The following is a 24452-nucleotide window of genomic DNA, read 5'->3' on the forward strand; positions in this document are numbered from 1 at the left end:
TCATACAAGAGTCGACATAGCATACGTAGTAAGTGTGGTGGTCAGTTCTTGCACGACCTGAAGGAAGAATATTTATAAGCTGTTTACAGAATCCTCCACTATCTTAAAGCCACGCCAGGAAAGAGTATTCTATTTCAGAAAGGGAAGGAACTTACTTTGAAAGTGTATACTGATGTTGAGTATGCAGATTCACAGGTGGATAGACGATCGACGTCAGGTTATTGCACATTCCTAGGAGGCAATCTTGTGACTTGGAGGAGCAAGAAACAGAATGTGGTGGCAAGGTCTAGTGCTGAAGTTGAGTTCAGAGCTATGGCGTAAGGAGTTTGTGAGCTCTTGTGGCTAAAAATTGTCCTTGATGATTTGAAGATTAAGAGAGAGGGAAACATGAGGTTATATTGTGGTAATAAGTCTGCTATCAATATTGCTCACAATCTGGTTCAACATGACCGAACTAAATATATTGAGATAGATAGACATTTTATAAAAGAAAAATTAGACATCGGCTTAATTAGTACTCCTTGTATGCCTTCTGAAAATCAACTTACAGACATACTTATCAAAGGACTATCTACAGCAAGATTTCAAGAGCTTACATGCAAGCTGAGAATGGAGGACATCCACTCACCAGCTTGAGGGGAAGTATTGAAACGCTGAAATCTCTCTCTCTTTCCTTTATCTCTTTTTCTTTCTCTTTCCTCTATGTTAAGATATAAGGTGTATATAGAAAGTTGTTAAGATCCCTATTTCTTCTCTTTCTGTTATTAGTTACTTTCGTTGTATAGTTTTTTCCTTAGTATTAATATCCCCTGATTTTCGGGGTTGTATTTGGATCTGATTCTAATATCCTCTAATTTCTGGGATTGTATTTGGATCTAATTCTATCATTCTAAGTGTATATATGTATAGGGTTGATTACCCATATCGATGTGAAAGAAAAATTTCTTTTAATTTGTTCAGGGTGGGGAGGGGAAGAGAGAGGATAGGGGTTTCGATTGAATCCATGATTTAGAAGGAAGAGATAAGAGGAGATAACTACTTGGAATTTGACTCTAGTGGCACTGATCACTTCACAGAAATAACAGGATAGAAGATGTTCTACGATTGGCTCTCTAATTTAAGACTTAATCTGCCAGTTTGACTAAGTCTTCTAGACCAATTAGAATTTTAAACTGACTGCCCAATGGGCCCTGTGACTCATGATTTCCTTATGTAGTTGATTACTAGGAAAGTGGTTTAAATGCAGATGGACTTCTTTCATGATTCAAGGACCTTGTCAAACATTCTCTGAAACAAAATTAAGCTGTAGAACTACTTGAATCTGTTTATGTCAGTCTCTGCAGGTTTGCTGTATTGTGTTGGGCCAGTGCCAACAGCGATCATGCATGTATGCCACGATAACCCTTGTACCTCAGCAAGGGGCATGCACGTGCGGTAGTACCCTGTGTTGAAGTATACGTCCCTGTTTTAACCCATGCTGATTCCACATGAGTCAGTGCAACAATTTATTGCTCATTATTGAGTCCATTTTTTTTTTTTTCCATTCATTTTGAAGTTAATCAACACATGGTACATGCCTTGTGAGCTCTTCCTGCCACCAGCACTTAAATCCTTGAATTTTAGGAAAATTGAGAATAAGAGATGAATCGAATATAAATGTTAATCATGATGGTTGTATGGTATGATTAAACACACTACAAATGTAGATTAAATGCACTACAAATGTAGGATTAAAGTGGACAAGATTGATACATTGGTGCAAGGAATGACTAAAGGAGACAAATTGACAAAATATTATTAGGTTAAATGTTATTTTAGTTAGGAGGGGAATGTACATGGAGGGCAATTGTCGGTATCGTATAGGCATAATACTTGAGAGTTTACATAGTTTATGATGTTCCATACCAAAGGAGACACGATATTTTAAGGCATGGAGTATAAAGGTTCGGCAGCATTAATATTGTATGGGTATAATACTTGAATTTTACATTGCTTATGATGTGTGGTAAATGCATATATTTTTTAAAAAATTTAGATTTCATTGCATGTATATAATTCTAAATATGCATTTTAGCATGTAAACATCTTACACTTGCAGCATGCATGTATACTCTCATGTATTGTTTTTTTTGTAACTATATTGTTACTATCAACATCCATCCAACAATGTGTTTTTAACTATGATTCAGCTAAAAGGGCGGCTCAATGCATGAGGCTTGGTTCCAAGGTTTTTGATACCGGTACCGGTGGTCGTATCAGTCGTCGATTGATATGATATAGTACCGGTATCGAACCGTACCGACACGCAGTATGGCCAGGCATGCCGGCCAAACTGGCATGCCAATTTTTTTGAGTTTTTTTTTTGAGAAAGGGGTTTTCAATGAAATTTTTAGTGATTATTGAATGTTTTGAAGTTCAAATTTTTATTTAGTGATATTAATTAATGTTCGTATCACTCTGATACAGCGTTAATCGTATGTGATACGAATTTAAGTGTGACATAATGTTATTTAGCATCCTAAATAATCTATACATTGATCAAATATCATTGGATCCTAAAATGCTTAAATCAATTAAAAATTCTAAAAATTCTAAATACGTACCGATTATCATAATTTGATCGACATCAATGTCCATAAATAGTAGGATTATTTATATATTCAGGAGAAACATCAGTCCACCCCTCCAGCCATATAGCATTATAATCCTGTGTACTCATTCCATAAGGTAGTTGGATCATAACTCACCCTCGAACTCTCATTGAGGCCTTGGTTCTTAGCGGTATCCTCAGACTGATAGCATGGTTGTGAAGGGTCCATCCAAATATACCGACAGTAAATTTCGATCTGTAAGATGCTTCAGGCTACATAGGATAGTAGCTACTAGAAGATGTCTTCGATGTACCATATCTATATCCATATCCATAAGGATCATAGGGTGGCTGTGGCTGTGGCTGTGGCTGCGGTTGCGGATAGGAGGATCCAGAATACGAAGATGAATCTGATATATCTATGGATTCTACTCTACGTGTGAGGTCATCTGCAGCTGCATCATGTCCTGAACAACCTCACGGAGCCCGTCATCTGTATGAAATCGTATCATCGCGGCCTCTACCACCACATGTATGGTGGTCCCTATCTTGCTGAGCGTGCGTAAATTGAGACTCATTGGTGAATCGAAGACCACCAACTGACTGCGTCTCCTATCCTTCGATCCCTCCATGATCATCAGATTCATGACCAGCTGAAGAACTATTATCACTGCTCTATCTAGTATCTGAATCTGATTGAATCGAATGCTCGATCTCTATTGGGGCTGCACTTGCCTTTCCTTTTCTTTTGTGCATGTCTCACTCTGGTTGCCTAGGTTGCGAGGATGGATGCTGTGGCGTATTGGCTGGAAGTCTATATGGAATATTGCCACTTGCCCATTGAGAGACATCCACCCCAACCTCGCTAGCAACAAAACTGGCTGGTCATGGAGGCGATCCGAGCTCATCAAGCTTTGGATCCTGTTGCTGATTGATAACCCATCCGATCATCGGATCTTCATCTTCATCAATAAAATCACTAGAAGTTGGATCCGAGTACTTCAGTTGAACTTCCTCAATGAATTTGAGCCTCAACCTCAGATTGTAGTGCACATACACAAGATCGTTGAGGCATTTCTATTTTAGATGGTTCCTCTGCTTGCTATGGATAAGAGCAAAGGTCAACCAGTTGCGCTCACATCCACTCGATGAAACCATTTGGGAGAGGATCTTGATGGCAAGATCCCTCAGATATCGTGTGGATCTCACCAAAATGCACCCACCATTCAGCACAAAATCATTGAAAATTAGCAAAATCAAGAAGAAGATTGAATATAAAAATAAACTTATTGATATATATCTAGATTTATCTTTGATTTGCTTTTGACCGCTATATTACTTTCAAATGATTCTGTGTCCTCTCTAAATATTTATCTGTAAAAAAAATCATTTGTTATAATGTTTTGTTGAAGATATTGCTAAGTTAATAAACATCACTGAACTTAACTTATTCAACACATATAGCCGCGATGTCCGGATTGGGCTCCATCTTGTCTATGACATTTCGTAGGACGAACAAAAGCTCTTCATCCATGCCAATCCTAGGTATGGAGTACTGAATCCTCAGATTCAAATAGTAAGCTGCACATAGATTATCATAATTGATTATGTTTATTTATATAAATTTTCAAAAAGTTCTTGATTTGCTGCTTACCTGCTAAATGCAATTTTCTACCCATCTGATAGCCCCATCGATGTTCGATGATCCCGATGTACTCATCTGCATGTTTTGGATCTACCACCTTGATTTGTTCCTTTGCCCTCTCCATCATCCATCATATAATATAGGAAACTCATCTGAGGGTATCGCTCATCATCCACAGTCCGAAGTACTTCATACAGAGGCTTGATAGCCGCCACTATTCTCTCAGCCTGCGGTCAAAATGACTGTCTCGTCATTAGGCTTTCCACATTGCTCCCCTCAGTGCTTGCCCTAGCATATCTACTCTCTTGCCATTCAGTATTGACAAATATCTGACGCAGCTGTACTTTCTTATCAATTAGGCTATCAAGTGCTATATAATTGATAGCAAACTATGTGACATCTGATCTCAATATATCGCCTCCAACATACTGCTGCATCAGTGATAGGATTCATGTATGGTTATAAATGAATCTGATGATGCTCTGTGCTGACTCTACTGTTTTCTGCACCCTATGAATCTTTTCAATATCCATCAATATCAGATCAATACAATGTGCAGCACATGAGGTCCAGAAAATATGTGGTCGCTGCTCCATTAACAACTCTCCTGCAGCTTTATACTGTGGTCTATTATCTGTGATAATCTGCACGACATTTCGCTCTCCTATTTGATCAATCACCTCCATCAATCTAAGGATGTAGCTAGTATTGTGCACCTCAGCTGAACTATCAATAGACTTGTGAAAAAATGTTCTTCCATCATAATATGTCAAGAAGTTGATGATGCTTTGTCTAGTAGGACCAGTTCAACTATTACACATCACAGTCAATCCATACACAGGCCACTTGCTCTGAAATGAGGCAATCTATTTCTCTAAATCCTCCTTATTGCTGTCAAGAAGCTCACCATGGATATCTCTTGGTCCTGGAGGATCAACATCTGAACCGGCAGCCTGTGTAGATGAAATGGCAGAGTGATAATATGGATTGTCTGTTGCATTTGCTGGGATGTGACTAAAGTAAAATCAAGATCCAATAGCTCACCATATATCCTTCTTCTTATCTTTCTTCAATATACTATCAATCTTCTGTTGCTTGGAATCTCTGCTAGAAAAGGCATGTGGATTCAAATCATGAATAGTGACTCTTGTTGGAATCTCTCTAGAGGACTTCTTTCTACTACCAAATGCTCCCAACATAGATGCAAGACGACTGGTGCTTTTACTGACGGGTTCTCTAACTGAGGATGTCCTCCTAAACTATGACTTAAACTTTGCTGTAGTGCTCTCTAAGCTTGACTGGTCCTCACAAACCGACGGTCCAAATCGAGCTTTGTGCCTAGTTATCTCCTTTAGCTGTCACTAATCATCCAAACTCGTCTGCATGGCAGCATCGATCTGTATCTGCTCATCATCTGGAACAGATCCTTCCTCTGACTCTCTAGAGTGATAAGAAGGCTGCTCTGCTGCTCGACGATTCACCTCTGCCTTCTTTCTCAAATTTTTTTTCCTCACTGCTTTAAAATCAGCGAAGTACTTCTTCATCAACCGACAGACCTCCTGTGGACACTTATGGTACATAGCTGCATCCGGATAGCCGCCAGCCAAATGTTGCTTCAACCATATAATCCCTCCTTTAAATCATATGTTACACCATTTACATCTTCAATGATGCCGACCTGAGAGCATCTTCCCATGCTTCCAACCAATATCACGCTATGGATCCTTCTTCTTTCGTGATGGATTCATTTCTTAAAATTGACAAGCACATTACTTTAATAATTACGTAAAAATGATAGATTTCATTTATCTATTTTTTTGAATTATTTAATTAATTTTTATTATTTTTTAAAAAATATATTAAAAATAAAAAAAATATGAAAAGTTAAGTTGATCTTAGATCTATGTAGAATCCTACCATTGATGCTACAAATAAATTTCTTAGTCCATGAACATGCATAAAATGCTATTTTTTCTCGAAATTTAGGTCTAGACCACTATGCGCAAGATGCATCAAAATTTTGATAAATAGACACCAAATTTATGTCGAAAGTAGCTTGTAAGTCCTTCATTAATAATCTAATTTTATAGTTATTTTTTAAAATTTAATTTTTTAAAATATTTTTTATTTTAAAAATATATTTTTAATTTTAAAAATTATATGCTTAACGAAGATTAATGATTTTAGTGTCATTATGTAAATCATCCATAGATCTACAACATATATTAAAATCATACAAAAAAACAAAATTTTGACATAGTTTCCCCTTGTTTTTTTATTTTTCATGAATTTTTTTTAAAAAAAGAAGAGGGGAAGAGAAGAAAGGAAGCTAAAAGGAGAACATACCTCTAATCCACGCTATTCCAACGATTTTTTGGTGTTCTTGATATTAGAGAGTGGGGGAAGCATCAGAGAAATGAAAGAAATAGAGAGGAAGTCTTTCGGCTTCCTCTCTGCCTCTTTCTTTCTTTTTAAACCACCGAACTGGGCAGTTCGGTTCAAAATAAGCCTGAACCGACCGATTCAGGCCATATACCGTCTGGTTCAGGGCCAAACTGGGTGGTTCCCAATTTTTTTTTTGTTCTCAGTGTCAAAAACCATAGTTGAACTGGCCCGGTTAGGCGCCGGTTCGCTTGGTATGCCCAAATCGGGTGGTTCTGAAAATGCTACTCCTGTCATTGCAGGTTTTTTTTTTTGTTGTATTGGGGGGTTGGGGGGGCGGATCCAATTCAGCTAGGTTAAACATAGTCCAACCTGCAAATTACTACTAGACCCTCTTTGAAGTTGGTAGTTATGGACTTTAGAAGGGCTTTTATGCATCTAGAAAGGTGTTATAGATATGTTGCACCACAATATTCACTTTTCTAATGCTTATAATGATAGACTAGCCAGAGGGATATTAGTGAAAAAAATTACAAGGAGTATGCAAATCACAAATTTACAAGAAATGTACACATATAGGCATATTATAGTAAGTGAACCCTAAAATATGGATGTAGCTAATTCAAGATTCGCCATCTTTGTACTAAGCCTAGTACCAGTATCATCCTATTATAGTGTCCATATCTGGTACTGTATGAGACGGCAAGGCATATCGAGTGTCGTATGGTATGAGATTGCATACCGGTTTGGTACCGGCATGGTACGATATGTCCGATATGATATGGTACCAACCGGTATGACAAATCTTGAGTTAATTTTCTATAGGATAAAAAGACAATTGACATTTAGGAATTACAGATATTTCCTAGGGGGAGTTTGACAGCAATATAGTCCACTTGTAAACATTTGCATCAATATTGGAGAGAGAAGGAATGGATTTTGTAGATGGCAGAGCCATCGACATTTGATTTAGATAGGAGAGGAATATTGGGTTGTTAGGAGCTCTAGCATGATACACCCCATCTTCAGCTTGTTGATAAGATTAGTAGCTATGTCATCCTCATTTAGCTTATTTGATGTTTTCTAAACACTGTATTTTTCAGCTAATCACTTTTAATTGTTTTATCGAATGTGGATTTTCACTTGACATACATTTCCCTTTTTCTTTGGGAAGTTAAGAATTCTATAAGGCAACTCAATTCATATTGAAGAAGAAACATGTCTATTTCTAGGAAAATACAATGGTAGAATTGGTGGAATTATGTTTGCTTTCTTTGACTGCTCAATGTGGATACTAATGAAGGCAATTAAATTTGTGCACAACCAATGTAATGGGTATCTGCATTATATTCCAGTAAATTTTGCCTGGCTGTCTTGGATCTGACTGCAACCTACTTGGTGCTAAACTGCTAATAATATCCAGTCCCATCCTGACTTGGACTAGGATAGCATTTTTTCAATATTTCTTCCACTGACCTAAACTATAGCAGATACTCTTGCAGCAAATTTATGGGTCACCATCCCAAATAATGCCTCATCTTATTCTATTTGTTTTTTTTTGGGTAATAATCTTATTCTATTTGTTTGCTGTCCAAGGTTGTTAATGATGGCGACATGTATTTATGGAGAGAATTAGGAGTGACTTCTTGGCCTACATTTGTCATTGTTGGCCCCAATGGGAAGCTACTTGCACAAATATCAGGTGAAGGTCATCGAAAGGTAGAATTCTTTTCCTTTGTTTTAAGAGTGTAAGGTTGCTCCAAAAAGAAGTTATCATATATAGCAGAACAGAATTGTCTTATTTACAATTTTTAATGGCATCATGTTACTTCAAAATGTTTAGTTTTGATTGTTTTAACGGATTGAAATAATTCCCACATATGCGTTCAATTATTTTTCCTCCCTTTTTTGGCAGTTCTGGTTTCTTAGTGGTTGCTGACAATTTCATTCTCAATATTCATTTTACATTAGTTTTGAGTCTTTCAACAAGGTGTCACCATTTGATTTTCTTTTTTTAATTTTATTTTTCAATTATTTTTAACTTTAATTGCCTAAATGTTGTTGTTATGATGAAAATCATGAAATGTACTTTGATAAATTTTCCTGAGCCAACTTATTGTAACACATTTTTTCCATTTTTCATGAGAAGTTTTTAAGTCCCAAATTACAGGGTCTAAAAATGTGACTGGATAAAAACATTTAAAGCTCAGGCAGAAGGGCAGGCCAACCTTGAGGCTGTAGTTGCACCAGGTTCCTTTATAAGATGAACACACCATTGTAGATTGGTTTGAGAAAATCTGTCCTGCAATGTAGTGATGTGTACAGTTATGGTCTTTCAACGTGTGCACACGAGAAACAGTGATTGCAACATTGACTCCATGCATTAAGAACATGAAAATTAGTTTGGATTTGAAGCTTACAAATGGATGTGGACTTCAAGTCTGAAAAGCATTTAAAAGAGAAAGTAGAGAATGAGAAATGGAAGTGATGAGGAAACCTCTTGCCCATTCTTGTGATGGGAAAACCTTACTCTGGTATGTACTGTACCAGCCAGTGAGCGGTATGGGGCTGTACCTCAATTTTTAAATCCTCAGATGGAATACTAGGAGTATCTTGATCCCATGGACCACAACTGGAGAAAAGTAGGTTTCCCTGTCCCTTAAATAATTATCTGAAATTCGTTGTTTAAGAGTTATGTGGAACACACTCACAGGTATATGTAAAACAGAGAATCCAGTTAAATAAGTTGGGGCTTCACCATGATCTAGGTTGGAAACTGATCATTCAGTCACCTATTCACTCTGTTAAATTTGGTCAAGGTTAGCTTGTTCTCTTTCATGGGTCAAAATTATGGTGGAATCAATTAAACTGAAATTGCAAGGACTGTTGCAGATGAATTACAAAAAATAACAATTGTTTATGTACAGCAAAAAATGTTAAAACATCAGACTGCCTTTTTCTGTTCAAGTGATCAAACTACCATCAGATCCTTGCTATGTTTCAGTCTGATAACACTAATAAAATTTTTGTCATTTGTTTCTGCAGGATCTTGATGATTTTGTAAATGCAGCCCTCCAATATTATGGAGAAAAGAAATTATTGGAAAATGATCGTATTCCGCTGGCTTTAGAAAAGGATAATGATCGTCGTTTATTGACAACACCATTAAAATTCCCTGGGAAGCTTGCAGCTGATGTGCTGAATAATAGGCTCTTTATATCAGACAGTAACCACAATCGCATAGTGAGTATTCTTTTTTTTTCTTAAAATTTCTGTTTTGGATATTTTATATGGAAATTTGTCTAATTTTATATGTCTAATTAGGTAATTACGGACCTGGAAGGAAATTTTATAATTCAAGTTGGGAGTACTGGAGAAGAAGGTTTAATTGATGGTACCTTTGACAGCGCATGTTTTAATCGTCCTCAAGTAAGAGAGTAGGAAAATCTTGACTTTCTTTGTCTTTATCATTCTATGCTTTCTCTAGTGTTATGCGCTTTTGAGTTGGTTTTACTACTACAAGGCACATAAAATTAGCTAAAATTCACTGCAAAATGACTAAATTACCGATGCAACATAGCCTATCGATGGAGGTTCAAAAATTTTTCTTACATAATAGTGATCAGATATGGCAGATCTACAGAAGACTCCAGAAACCTGTGCATGACTAGCATGCCACTAACAGTAACCTGTTTCTTATGTTATTTTAGTTATATGATGATTCTTATTTGAATTTGACAGGTAATCCCTTTAGTGATTATTAGTAGTTTAGGGCATTTTTAAGCAAATGAGGGTTACGTGTAATGAAATTGTATATTGAGCAATAGAATTGGAATTAGTGCTATGCTTGCAACCAAGGTTTGCTAAATCCTGCCGAACGAGATCGGTCGGTTACCAGCATGGTTTATTACCTTAGTTTGAAATGGAGGAAGATGGAGGAGAGAGAGGAAGAGAGAGAGAGAGAGGGGGGTGGGGGGGGGAGGAGGAAGGGAGGGAGAGGGACCCGTGGAGATAGGCCAAGAGGGAGGGAGAGAGGGCTTAGAAGCCCCATGAGGAACAGGGGATTTTTTTTTTATTTTGGCTGATTTTGAAGTAAAGTGGTTCGCCGATCTCACCTTGAAATTGGCAAAAATAAGAAGGATCTCCTATTTCAAAATGAAACAGGGGGTCCCTCTCTCTTTTCCTCTCTCTCCTTTTGCCTCTCCAGCTCTCCCTTTGTTGGTGCACCCTAGAATGGTATGGTGCAGACCCTTATTGTGCCAAACCAGTTGCTGGCCGATACAGCCTCCGGTATCGGTTCGGCAAGCGTTACTTGCAACAATTTACACAATCATCAATTTTTATACCTTCTCCTAGTCAGGGCTGCAAACAGGCTGAGGTTGGCTTGTTTAGAAGAAACGGGTTTGCAAGCTGAAGTGGAGCTTGACAAAAGTTGTTTAATCTTGGCTTTGCTTATTAGGCGCTTGGTCTCATTATCAAGCTGAGCCTGAATTTTTATTTATTTTTGCCCCAAAGTGTTCAAGGTTGGCTTATTTATAGTGCTTTAAATAAATGTTGAGCTTGATTGATTTCCTAATCAAAATGACTCATTCTAACTTCTTATTTCAGCTGAACCAGAGCTGTTCTTGAACAGCTTGGTCCTTTTGCAGCCATAGTGTTGCTAACCATATCTAGTTATGGAATTGATCTGCTTGTACTTTGATTCATTAGGGTTTCTTAAGGCAGCAAAGTAACCTTGATTTTCATAATTAATCTAACTTGTTTTTTCTCTCTATTATTATCTCCTCCAGACCACTGATTAATCTCTTCTAACCCATTATGATTCACCATTGTCACACCCTCTTACTATAGCAAAGGACATATAGGCTTGTATGTTTTCTGATTTATCAGCAGTTCAATATTCCTCTTTTAAGATATGCCAGTTGGTTCGTGCTTATTTCTTAGCCAGTAATAGTATTCTGTACTTCTTTGGTTCTTTGTTTGCTCCTCCTTGGTACAACCCAATGGTTTAATTTCACTAAAGTAGTCATACCAAAACTGGAGTTATAACTCCACGTCTCCACCCCAATACCCATTAACTGCAGCCTAGTTACAATTTTTTCTTACCAAACTAATCATTGGGAGATGAATCATCCAATCCTGCTATCAAAGTATATATGAAGGTGCTATTCAACCAGAACGTGAACAATTGATGCATGTTATCTTCATATGCTAAAAAAAAACCTTGACTATGAAATTTTCAGTATCTTCTAAGAAGTCAATCTTCCTCATCTCATTAGATAGAAAAGTAGTAGTAACATCTTCCATCATGAGTTGGTTTCAAGCAAATAGTGGTATCGACATGCTCATCGGACCAAAGAATTACCTTTTTTTTTAATTTGAATTAAAATAAACATCAGGGAGCTCCTTGATGATATGATCCAAGTGTACTTCACCCACTTTTTTGCATTGTCTGTACAATTACTTAAGTTTATCTTGTTTGGAAGGTTCTTCACTAGGTACAGTCTTTGTATTTAAAGCCATAAAATGGTAATTGACTCCTGGTCATTAACATTACGTATCGGATCATTACCAAATTATGTTTAGTTCATACTTGCTGCCTTAAGATCTTCACCCTCACAAGCTTCACTTTGCATTATTGTCAGCTTTTTTGGTTGCATTGATGCCTTCTGAAAACCTCATTAAATTAAAAAGTGCTGGTGAATGTGATGGTAGATGCTATATCCCTAGTACCACCCTCTAGGTGCTATGACAATTAGGCTTGGATGGTCACTACTTTGTTGTCTTTCTATCCAAACCTGACCCCAAATTTGACAATTGAGGAATTGTTGGGGATCTAGTTGGATAGAACTTATTAATCATCATTACTGCTTTCATTCTTCGACTAGTCACCCTATCATCTCATTATGTAGCCATAGTAAGATTATTTTTAATTGTAAGGATTAGTGTGGGAAATACAATTGTTAAGAAAAGGGTTTAAAATCACAATGATAGAAACTTTATATTGATTGGATGTCAGTCCAATATGGACCAATACTAGAAGGGGAAAAAGGAAAAAGGTCTTCCAAGTTCCAAGCACTTGGACTGTTGGACATGATACCGGTGGTCACCAATCCAAACTTGTAGTGCCTTAGAGTGATACCGGTAGGTGCTAATCAGTACTGAGTGGTACTAATTGATTCATTCTGCTTTGCATAGAACCGGGTAGTGTGGGGATGCCTTGGTGTTAGTCTAGTTTGGTACGGTCTATAATCTATATGGATCAGTATGGACCAAAACTTGAATCCTTGCTTGGGAGAATTTTAGGATAAGAGATGTTAGGATAATGGTAGATGAGTTCTTTGCTGATTATATTTATGAGGAACGAATTGGTCTTCTCAAAGAGGCTTTGAGTGGTGTGTCTGCCCCCAACATTGGCATTCCTAAATCCTAATTATATATGTAAGTTTTATCATTCAAGATAGTGACTTCTAAGCTGTTGTTACAATCATATTGCTTGAGACTCTTGGATGCTATCTTTTAACAAAGGTTTTACAAATAAAGAGTATGGACAACATAGTTTTAAGTAGAAACAAGAAAGATTGTGTAAACCATAGTTTTTTTTGTAAAAAAAACTAGCTGTATCGGCCGGTCAAATTGGAAAACTAGTTAACTGGACACCTGGCAGCAAGGAATATTGAACAGACCCAAATTGGGTGGTTTGGTCCATGCTGATCCTATGTCGACCTGGGATGGTTTGGCTGTATGGATCGGTTCAGTCTATAAAATGGATCGGCCGCCTCTCCGGTTTGAAAAATGAAGCCCTCTTGAAGCTTCAATACCTCTTTGCTCTCTTTTCTCTTTCTGCTCTCTTTAGCTTTCCATCTTCCTAAGGTTCTCTCTTTGCTCTTCATTCTATTGTTTGTGTTCGATGGTTTGAACACTCTCCTTCATTGCTAGACATCATTCACTTCATTGGTAACCCTCTCCCCCCTCTCCTCCCTCTTCCCCATGTCCATGGCAGCTCTATTCTTTGCTGTTGCTTCTTTCCTGTCGGAAGATGCTAGGGTTTGAAATAGGGAATTCTTCTCATCTTTCTTTCTCCGTGCGTCTACAATGACCCTCTGCCTTGGATTCTGGTCCTTCCCCCCTCTCTTCCCATTTCCTCCTTTCCTCTCTCTCTCTCTCTCCCTCCCTTCCTCTCCCTCTCCCTCTCCCTCCCTCTCTTTTCTTCTTCTCTCCTCATTGTTCTTGTTTTCAATATGCCTCGGAATAGGATGGTACAAATGTATACGATATCGAACCATCACTCACCAATATGATCTTTGGTACCGGTTCAGTAGATCTTGCCTAGCAGGTTAGCTTTCCCAATGAGATTGGAAATGCAGTTGGACCGGTCCAAACTGCCAGATTGGCCAATTTTAAAACTAGTGACCCAAGTGGGTTAAAAACGGGTAAATTGAGTTTTACAAAGCCTAGAAAATAATGCTTTTAAGTGGGATTCAAACTGTTGAAGTTTATTATAGAATAAAACCTCTCAACCACAGCAATCACTACTATTAATCTATTATTATTTTACAAAGATGTTTTATTATACTTATTTTACATCATTAGGTCAAACTATTTTAAATAGGTATTTCTTCATCAATTATTTTCATAGAAAACATAATCCATTCCTTTTTCCTTTGTTAGAAAGTGGAATATATAGTTATCTTATTGTTTGATATTTATCAGAAGCTTATTATTTGTGGTATAAAAAATATCAATAAAATTTTCATATTTTCCTAATCATATATTTTTTATAAACTTTAAACATTAAATGCTTCATGATTATTTTCTATTTATGCTCAATTAAAGAGTAATGCAGAATATTGACCCGTGTGATCCATAGATTAGTATTTAAAATAGAATATTTGTCAGTACTTATGCCTATTTAATTTTTTATTAATTTTATTTTATTGTAATTATATTTTTTATTACTTATATTTACAAAGACTGCATGGAGGTCTGTTTGAAAGCCTAGATATCTTGTATTAACATAAGAAACTTTACCAACTCAACCAATTGGCACCCATAGTAAGCTTGGTGTTTGAGTCCTTATTTTCAACGTTTAATGGCAACCTGTTGCAATAATTTACATTTTTTTATTAAAAGCTCTTTCATTTCTTTTAAAACAAGCCTTCTAAGTACTCCATAATTTGGTTCATAAAATTTGATTGAGAACCACTATGACAGATCAAAATTCTTGAATTACAAGGTATTTTAAATGATAGCTCATGCTTCCAAGAGATCATTAAACCAAGCCCATTAATTATATTCCTTCTTGGCTGTGAAGTTCTTCCTTTCTTATACTTTACCCCTTTTTACCTTTGATTGCCTTGGGTTAGAACTCCCCCCCTTGTATCGTTCATCCCAAGTTGGCCGGTTGCATGGTTTGGTACACCCCTCAGATTAAAAAATTGAAAAAATAAATTTCGATATATGATAATTTTTTTATCTTTTTACCCCCAGGCCAATTGATTCTGGAATTGCTCAAGAAGATGAAATATGAATGCCTTAAAAGAGATATCTAACTAGGTTTCTTTGACTGTCCTTTCTTGTAAAATTTGGACTAGATTAATGCTCCTCAAGATTCTGTGTTTTGAAAAGACAACCTTCTAAGGGAAGGAGGTGGGGGTCGTCATTTTGTAAATTTGACCTCAAGATTCTAGAGCAGCCGGACTATCTGTCTATTACAGATAAGGCCTGAATGCTTGTACGATTAAATTATCCATCTTATGCTGATATATTGCCTGGAGGGCTTGCAACCTGTGAACAGAAAAGCATTTATCCTGTAACAATATATGCAGGCATGATGTGGAATCTCGGGCGGGCGGGGCGGGGGGGGGGGAACAGAAATCCATCCTGTATTTTTGTCCTATCACGTGACAAATCTTTGAGGATGATTTTTTTTCCAGGTGCAGCATTTGGCATAAAATTCAGGCATTAACAGGCTATAAGCATTACCTGTCAACATTTCACCATGAGCAACCTTTGTTACTTGATTTTATCCCCTTTTTCTTGTAGATGGTGCTATTGAGAAATAATATGACTTCTTTACTTTGAAGTGTCAATGAGACAGTGACATATGACATGCACATAAATCTTACAACAATGTCTTTGCTTTCAGGGTCTTGCATACAACCTGAAGAAAAATTTGTTATATGTAGCAGATACTGAAAACCATGCTTTGAGGTATGTCTCAAGAATGATGCTTTTAATTTTTTCATGCAAAAAGTACTGGTTAAGAATTATTGGATTTTTTTAATTTCACAAGTTGATATCTTGGTTGATTTTAATATGGTGTGATTGAACCTCTGCAATGTAATATTGGTATTAAGTCGATGCTTTTAGTTAAAAACTATGGTATACCTTGACTTGTTTATAATATTTAAACTACGGTATTCCATTGCCTCATTATTCAAAGTTGGAAAATGTCATGTTCTCAAAACTACTTAGCTAGCAAAGCCAGAAGCATGACTGTAAAATGCTGATGCCTGATGGCATATATAATTTTAACCTCTAGCATTCTGGAAGTCTTGAGCCAAACATTGATACAATTATATCTTGTAGTTCTAATGGTTAGCAGTTAATATACACTTACCTAATTTACTGCCTATATACCTGAATCTTGGTGACAAAGGTTATACCTGGTTTTGACATGTCTTTTCAAGATCAGTCGACTAAAGATACCATCTATTTGATGTCCTAACAGGGACACATGTTATGAAGGCCATGCAACTAGATCTCACTGATTAAAATTTGTAATCTTATGGAGTCACCTTAAATTTTACATATGAAAGGCCTTGTATGAAATCTAGAGGCATGTGGAAGTATCGCTTTGTAGTCTATTCTTTTCTGTCAGCCAATCAGACCTATATTTTTAAGTCTGAAGTCTAAACATTATATGATAGCTACAATATGGGGAAGATGTGCATGGCAAAGCAGCCAAAGATTACAACTGCTTAACATAAAACTATACATTAAATGATAAAGAATGATTCCTTGCCCTTGGTATCTGATGTTTGTGTGGAAAAATTTTTTATCAGTGAATGTATCTATTCCAGCACCTCAACTACATCCTCACTGTTGATCAAAAAAGAGATTTCAAGCCTGAGTCATTGTCTTAACTTCCTTTAAGCCTTTATCCGTCTTATTGAACCATCACTTTTGCAGTTTGCATTTTTTGGCTTGTATTTTTTTACCAGTTTATGTTGATAGGTGCCTCATTTGAATGCTCCTGGTGCCCCAGGCAAACCAGCCCCGTTGATTTAAATGGACAGAAGCATTAAATTTTGGATGCATGTTAGGTTTCAGCGAGCTGTGCATTTGACTCCTAATTTTACTGGGTAGCAGCAAGCAATCAATGCAACCATTTCATCATGAAGTTCTCTGGTTGTATAAATTTAGAATATAGGCTCAATTATCATGTCAAATTTATTTCCCTTCTGCACTCTAGATCATACTCTCTGGATTGTCATTCCCAGATGTTATGCAAATTTTTTTTTTCTTTTGTTTGCAAGTTCATCTTGAATTGTATGCCAGGCAAGGTTTACTGGCTTATAGTGTAACTTCATTAAAATCTGAACATAGCAGATAATCCAAATCTCATGATCTAATTTCTTTGAGCAGCTACTTCTTCATTCAATTTAGTCTCTATTTGCTTTTAAAAATAACAGTTTTTAGCTAGACTTAACATTTTAGTTGTCACCAGTAGGTCAACAGGAGAAGCATTTTTTGCCTTTGACTGATGTCTGTCCTAATCATTATCTTCTAGGACTCTCTTTCTCTCTCTCTCGGCGCCCCCCCCCCCCTCTCTTTATTTTATTTTATTTTCCATCTAACCTAGGTTCAAGTTTGCTTAAATGTCTCAAATTTAAAGATCTACAGTATGTTTTTCAGTTCAATAGTATACTCTTTAACACCTAAGGCAATTGAAATAGGAGCCAATAAAGCATCACATGTTAATTAAGGATTTTATGCATTTGCATATATCTATCACTTTGTTTTTTCCTAGGGAAAGAGAGGGAGACCACCTGCAATATAGTTAAGCAGGCCACCATCCAGACTCGAACCCAGAACCTCTGGTTGCCAAGCAGAGGGGTCTGACCATCGGGAAAAGCGCCAATACACTACTTGAATCTATCACAATATATTACGTTGAAGTTGTAATAATCTGGCCAGTCGGTGGAAGTTAACTTTTATCATCTTTGTTTTTCACAATCTCAAAATTATCTACTGTTGCACCTGTTTTAATTGAAAAAAAAAAACATATCTTTCTTCTGAATATTTTGCTTTTTTTAGCTAGTGGAAACAAACTAGTGTTTTCTTGGATTGACCCAGACATGATATTATTTTGAGTCTTCTCTAGGTTCTACACAATGAGTTAATAATCTGTTTATCTTCTACTAATCAACATGCTGCTCATAGATATTAACTATCAAATTCTTTTGCAGGGAGATCGATTTCGTTAACGAGACAGTAAGAACACTTGCTGGAAATGGAACCAAAGGTTCTGACTATAAAGGAGGACATCAGGGAACTGCTCAGGCATGATGTCTAGTAACATAATTTGGAAATCTTTTTGGTTTTCAGAAATAGTTCCTTCTTTATGTCAGCGTAACTAAAATCTATCCAATCAGAATATGAATATTGTGTGTTGTTTCCTGTCAGAACTTCCAGTATGAAGGCTTCTTATTTGCCATAGCAACTATTGAAGTATCAACATTAGTTGTGTTTCCTTGAGATTGACATAATAGTGTTTGCTTAGGTCCTAAATTCACCATGGGATGTTTGCTATGAGCCCTCAAATGGGATGGTTTACATTGCAATGGCTGGACAGCATCAACTCTGGGAGCACGATACATCAGATGGAATTACTAGAGCATTTAGTGGTGATGGTTATGAAAGAAATCTGAATGGCTTGAGGTACTATTTCTCTATCATAGGACTTTTCAATGAAGAACGATCTCCAGAATAGGTATTGGAATGACCATGTTTTGCTTTTTTAAATTTTTTGTAGCTTTAAATATTGTCAATAATATTTGTGTGTTTTCTGCTATTGATATGTTGGTAGTGGTGTTATTGATAGTTACCTCAATGTCGTAATTGAGCCAAGGAACATAGCTGTCCAATAATAGTTCAAATTTCCCTATCAATATGTTGCCAATTGACCTGCTTGCTTGTGTCATGGACTAAAGTGCCATGTCTTATGCTCAGGGTTTGTGGAACTATCCTGAACTTCCTAGTTTGGGGCATACATACCAACCCATGCTGACAAAGGACCGATACGGTTCCAACAGTCAAAACAAGAAACTGGTGAGGGAGAGAGGTCGAAGGAAAGAGAGGAAGAGAGAGAGCCATCGAAGGGCAGCCGAGGTTGCTGCATGGCTATCGAGCTTGGTGGAAACCAAAAGAGGAGAGAGGGAAGGAGAGGGATAGGGAGTCTTCAAAGGTCTAGCAAGGCCGCCATGCTGCTTTCGAGCCTGGTGGAAAGTTGGAGGGGCTTTGCCCTCCTCCCATCAAAATAGGGGCTCCAATGGCCTCCTCTTCCTCTCCCTCTCCTTCTCTCGCTCTGCCTTTTGACTTCCATCGAGCACGGTAGCTGCACGACAGCCTCAGCTGTCCTCAAACGGCCTTCGAAGTCCGGATGTCCTCTTTCCCTCTCCCTCTCCCTCTCCTTCCCTCCCCCCTCTCTTCCTTTCTCCCATTCTCCCTCTGCCTCTCTCTATGTTGATTCAGGCCCAATATGGAATGGCACGGGGGTGTGTCGAACCATGCTTCCGGCCGACTGGTTCGGGCCCTGCTACCGGCATAGCAAACCTTGTTCATGCTTATTTTAGCCAAAGGGATCACAAGTTTGCATGCCAACACTTGGCAAGGACTAAGATGCGATATTTCCTAGTCTAGCATGCAAATATAAGATTGTCATGCCTAGGTAATACTGACATCACTTTTTAAGCTTCTTGTGTGACCTAAAAAAGATGTGGTTTTTGTTTAATTTACAGAGATCTGTCAGCATAACTTATATTGCACATGCATTTTATGTGCTATTTTGGCATAACTGAATCCATTTTCATATCCGGTTTAGTTCGGATTTGGAAAGAATTCCTTGCATCCAATTAGGGATGGCAATGGGTAGGGTTTGGGTCGGGTAGTATACTACCCATCCCCAAACCCGAACTTAATATCCTATACCCAAACCCTACCCAATACCCAATCGGGTAAGAAAAGAGATACCCATCCCCATATCCAACGGGTTCGGGGATACCCGTGGGTAACCCATTTCCCCATACCCAATCCATACCCGCCCTATACCCAACCCATACCCATCCATTCTATACAAAAAAAAAAAGTAAAATAATTTTATGCATATTATCAATCAAAAATATAATTACCAATTATATATATATATACATACATACATACGCACATACACACTTTTAACACACACACACATACATACATGCATACATATATGCATGCATACATATACATACATACATATATATAATTATATATATATATATATAGAGAGAGAGAGAGAGAGAGATCATATATATGTGTGTGTGTATATGTGTGTGTGTATATATGTATGTATGTATATATATATATATATATATTATATATATATATATATATATATATATATTCGGATATGGGTTCGGATATTACCCATATCCATAGGTTCGGGTAGAAAATAGCACTACCCATACCCTACCCATATCCGTATTATAGTTTTCGGGTTTTACCCAAACCCAATCAAACCCTATTTTTCGGGTTTGACCGGGTTCGGGTAGGGTGTATACCCATCGGGTCGGATTAATTTTGCCATCCCTACATCCAATTGGATTTGGATATAGAATGGATATATTCTTACAATTTTGCCACATATCAGATATAAGGTTTTTTCAGATCTGGATCTGGATATCCGATTAAAAAAGTCTATAAGCATCTATAATAGGGGGAAAAAAATTCAATATATATCTACGCAGGGGATCAAACCCAAGATCTCTTTGATTGTTGCCTCTACTCAACTACCATGATAGCATTAACTTTTAGTATATAATTACGGTTTATTATACTTATTCAAAAGTTCTTCGCATTATAACATATGATCATCTCAAATGTGTTATGATATTTCATATTTTAATAAGCAATTATTTTCATATAAATTCAATCATCTTTTTGATAAAAAATAAAAAACTTTATTTTATTTGTAATAATAATTTGAAGGTCTTTTTGTTTAAAATATTTCAAAATATAACTAATTTTGGCATATTCCTATATTAGTATTTTAAAGTTCTTTAAAAATAGATAATTTATAATTCTTTTTATTCATGTTGCAATTAAAAAGTAATTATGGTATTTAATATAGAAAACTTTTAATACTTTGTATCATATCTGTTATTTAAATAGTTCTAATTTTAATATACTTTTAATATAAGCCAGGTTGGATCAGTGATCCAAATCCTTGGTCAAATCAGTTTCTATGCAAGCTTAATAGCTATGTCTTAGACCAGTATGTGGTTATATTGTATTGCTTGTAATCTTGATAGCAGATTTTGTAGTCATCCTTTGTAGGTATGCCATTTATTTAGTTTCCATTATTGAATTCCACTTAACATCCAATTTATATCCAAATAATATGTGACTTATATCTATCTTCGGATAGAGAAAATATAGATACATCTAATTCTGACTTGTATCCATTTTTGTTCAAAAAAAATATGCATATGCTAAATATTTGATTCATATCCATACCCATTTAGAACAAATATGGATACCAATTTTGGTATCTATTTAATATCCCTTTGTATCTGTATTCATTGAAAAATATGGATAAAAATATGGACAACCAATATCTGGTCCATACCCAATCCATTGTACAACCCTAAGCATATGTTGGAACTTGGAACTATGGCAAGTGGTTGGAATATGTGTGACATAACAAGTGCATTTCAAGTCATTTATGCGCTAGCGCCAAAGACCAATACTAAGCCCATCTTTTCTTTATGCTAATTGTAAGTGAGCTTACTTTTGATATATAGGAAGACATAGTGTCCTATATGTTATGAAAAGATGATATCGTGTTGATTGATGGGAAGAGAACATGATTAAGTTCTACATTAAATTTATGGAGGAAAGCCTTAGAAGATGACAACATGCAAAAGAAAACAAAGTATATGAAATGCAATTTTATCAAAAATAAAATGGAAGACGAGACTCCAGTCAATATTGATTGGCAAAAGATCCTGCAGAGTGATTGGTTTTTCTTATCTAGGTTTTATTATATAATCTAATGCAGAGACAGGTGGAGATACAAGTAATAGAATTAGTGCTAGTTGGATGGAGTGGAGAGGCACTTCAAGGGTATTAGGTGTTAGATGCATACCTTGGTGACTTAAGGGACAATCTGTAGAATGATAATAAGACATATACTGCCATAGGTTCAAAGTGTTGTATGAAGAATTGGTTTTGTCATCATTAGCCAGTTTTTTCTATTGCTACCCCTAACATATTGCAGTCCTCTACCCTTTTTTTATACTTTTTTTATATCCTTTGATAAAGATTATAGAACCTCTCTGTACCTGAGTCTTTAGATCTTTTTTTATACATGTTGATACCATCTGAATCTGTTCGTCGGTACAAATGCATGAGACAGCTAGGTTACTAAAGCAAACAAACTTAAAGTACATGATATAAACCATTGGTGATGTGCACACATCTTTATATTTATAGATAAAATACTTTTGTTGTTCGTCTCATATACAAACAACATATATAATATATCTTATCTATTGAGAGCTTTTATGAAAGTCCTTTTTGATCACCACATAACAGGCAAATTTCAAGTTTTACTCTCCTATATAGGGCTTTTACTTGTGCATGTTACTTGTGGATAAATAGTATGAGAACACGAAGTTTGGAGTTATTTGGAAAATGGCTTTTAATCTCATTTAGCCCGCTTACTCCCACTAGCATTTCCTTTAGTTCAACAACTTGATATAACTAGTCCAAAACCAAACTTACTCCAGCACAAAGTGTAGAAATTAGTAACTAAGAAAAGTATTGTCTGTAGAGATTTTTTGAATTCATCTGCATTTTTACAAGTGGATTAAGTTCACCTTTTTGGTGGATTTGACCCATTTCAACCTTTTAATGAAGCAAGTTGAATTAGTCGAGTCCATTTCACATGAACAGGTAGAATTCTGTATTATTCTTCTCTAATATATTTCATGATTGCTCTGCAACTAAAATGTAAGGGTAAAACTAACCATCAAAATGTCAGCATTGGAAATCATAGTGGTGAAGATTGTTTATGTTTATTGAGCAGTCTTTGAGGTATCATTATTATAGTTCTTATGGTTTCTAGATATCATGTACAAATAGGTACAAGTTTCCTTCAAGCATACGATTATTATACCTTGCATGGTATTCGATATCGGCCCGAACCGGTCGGTACATTCCATACTGAACTGTACGGTGGAAAGCCGGTCCGATTCTGGCCAGATTTTCAAAAAATGAGCTGAACCAAACCGAACCTGTCGTTCGGTACGGTATCGGTCCGAAGACTCCGAACTGCCCGATACCGGGTGGTTTGATCCGGTTTGGTATGGTTTGGGTCCGGTTTGATCCGGTTTTCTTTTTTTTTTTTTAGTACCAATAGATGGGATTTTTTTTGATTTTTTTATTATCGGTACGGTACGGTATGATACCATACCGGTCGACAACCGGTATGGATTCCGGCATCGAGTCTGCGAATCTTGATACCTTGTATGCTTACCTAAGATAGATATTTTTTTTTCTAGGTTTCTCATGATCCTTTTGTGATGATATAATTGAAACATTTTTGTGACAGAGATCTTTTATTGCCATATCCATTTCTGATGGTCAATTTCAACTTTAGAGGGATTGTTCCTGACAATATCATGGTTTTTTCTTGCAACAGTTCTACTACCACATCATATGCACAGCCTTCTGGGATATCATTATCACCTGGTAGTATATATTGTCATCTCCATAAAATCTTTTATAGATTGTAACTAAATTGTATATTGAGACAAACTGTTCATTTTAGATTTGCAGGAGCTGTATGTAGCTGATAGTGAGAGTAGTTCCATTAGAGTTGTTGATCTGAAGACAGGAGGGTCGAGATTGCTAGCTGGGGGAGATCCAATATTCCCAGAAAATTTGTTTAGGGTACGTGACTTTTAAATCAGTATTGCAGCTATTCTATATTGAAGTTTGGACCCCGTTCAGACATAAAAGGATGGGTTTCATCTACGCTTCATGTATTAGTTAACTTATGGTATAGTTATGGAATATATTATTTTGCTTTCTTTTGTAGTTCGGAGATCATGATGGAATTGGATCAGATGCACTTTTGCAGCACCCATTAGGCATCCTCTGCAGGAAAGATTATCAAATTTATATAGCAGATTCATATAATCACAAGGTATCGAGTAGTTTTTGGATTCATTATGTTGCAATATCGTGGACTAGATGAATTAGAACTTATCTCACTTTTGGAGAGGAAAAGTCACTAATACTTGTAGAATGTTGTAGCCAAGGATTAAGGTGCAGTCCTTCCTAGTGGTACTGTACTGGACTTAGCAAGAGACCAGGTCCTGAGATGCATCCAGGACCCCGGGCCTCTCCATATTGGGTCATTCCAATCAGGATGACCCAATATTAGCAGGGGCTACAACCTTGTTTCTTTAAGTTTTCCCTAAACCATGTCCAATGTCATTTGTCAATGTGGGCTTCACATCTTGCACCATTTCAGTTATTGAGTAATATGCTTTTCAGATGATA

The 24452-nt window shown here is 36.6% G+C and overlaps 1 protein-coding gene and 1 pseudogene across 1 annotated transcript in view; one reads left to right on the top strand and one right to left on the bottom strand.

Moving 5' to 3' along the window:
• The window catches only part of LOC105057332 (protein SUPPRESSOR OF QUENCHING 1, chloroplastic), a 62027-nt gene that overhangs the window by 26479 nt on the left and 11096 nt on the right, over positions 1 to 24452 (top strand). Inside the window, 9 exon segments of the mRNA XM_010939927.4 lie at positions 8214 to 8336; positions 9663 to 9860; positions 9942 to 10046; positions 15766 to 15830; positions 18092 to 18185; positions 18406 to 18563; positions 23587 to 23636; positions 23716 to 23837; positions 23986 to 24093. Of these exon segments, the coding sequence (XP_010938229.2) occupies positions 8214 to 8336; positions 9663 to 9860; positions 9942 to 10046; positions 15766 to 15830; positions 18092 to 18185; positions 18406 to 18563; positions 23587 to 23636; positions 23716 to 23837; positions 23986 to 24093 (1023 nt within the window).
• On the bottom strand, positions 4038 to 5779 carry LOC114914775 (uncharacterized; annotated as a pseudogene).

The sequence above is a fragment of the Elaeis guineensis genome, chromosome 14 (assembly GCF_000442705.2).
Source record: "Elaeis guineensis isolate ETL-2024a chromosome 14, EG11, whole genome shotgun sequence".
Taxonomy (NCBI): domain Eukaryota; kingdom Viridiplantae; phylum Streptophyta; class Magnoliopsida; order Arecales; family Arecaceae; genus Elaeis; species Elaeis guineensis.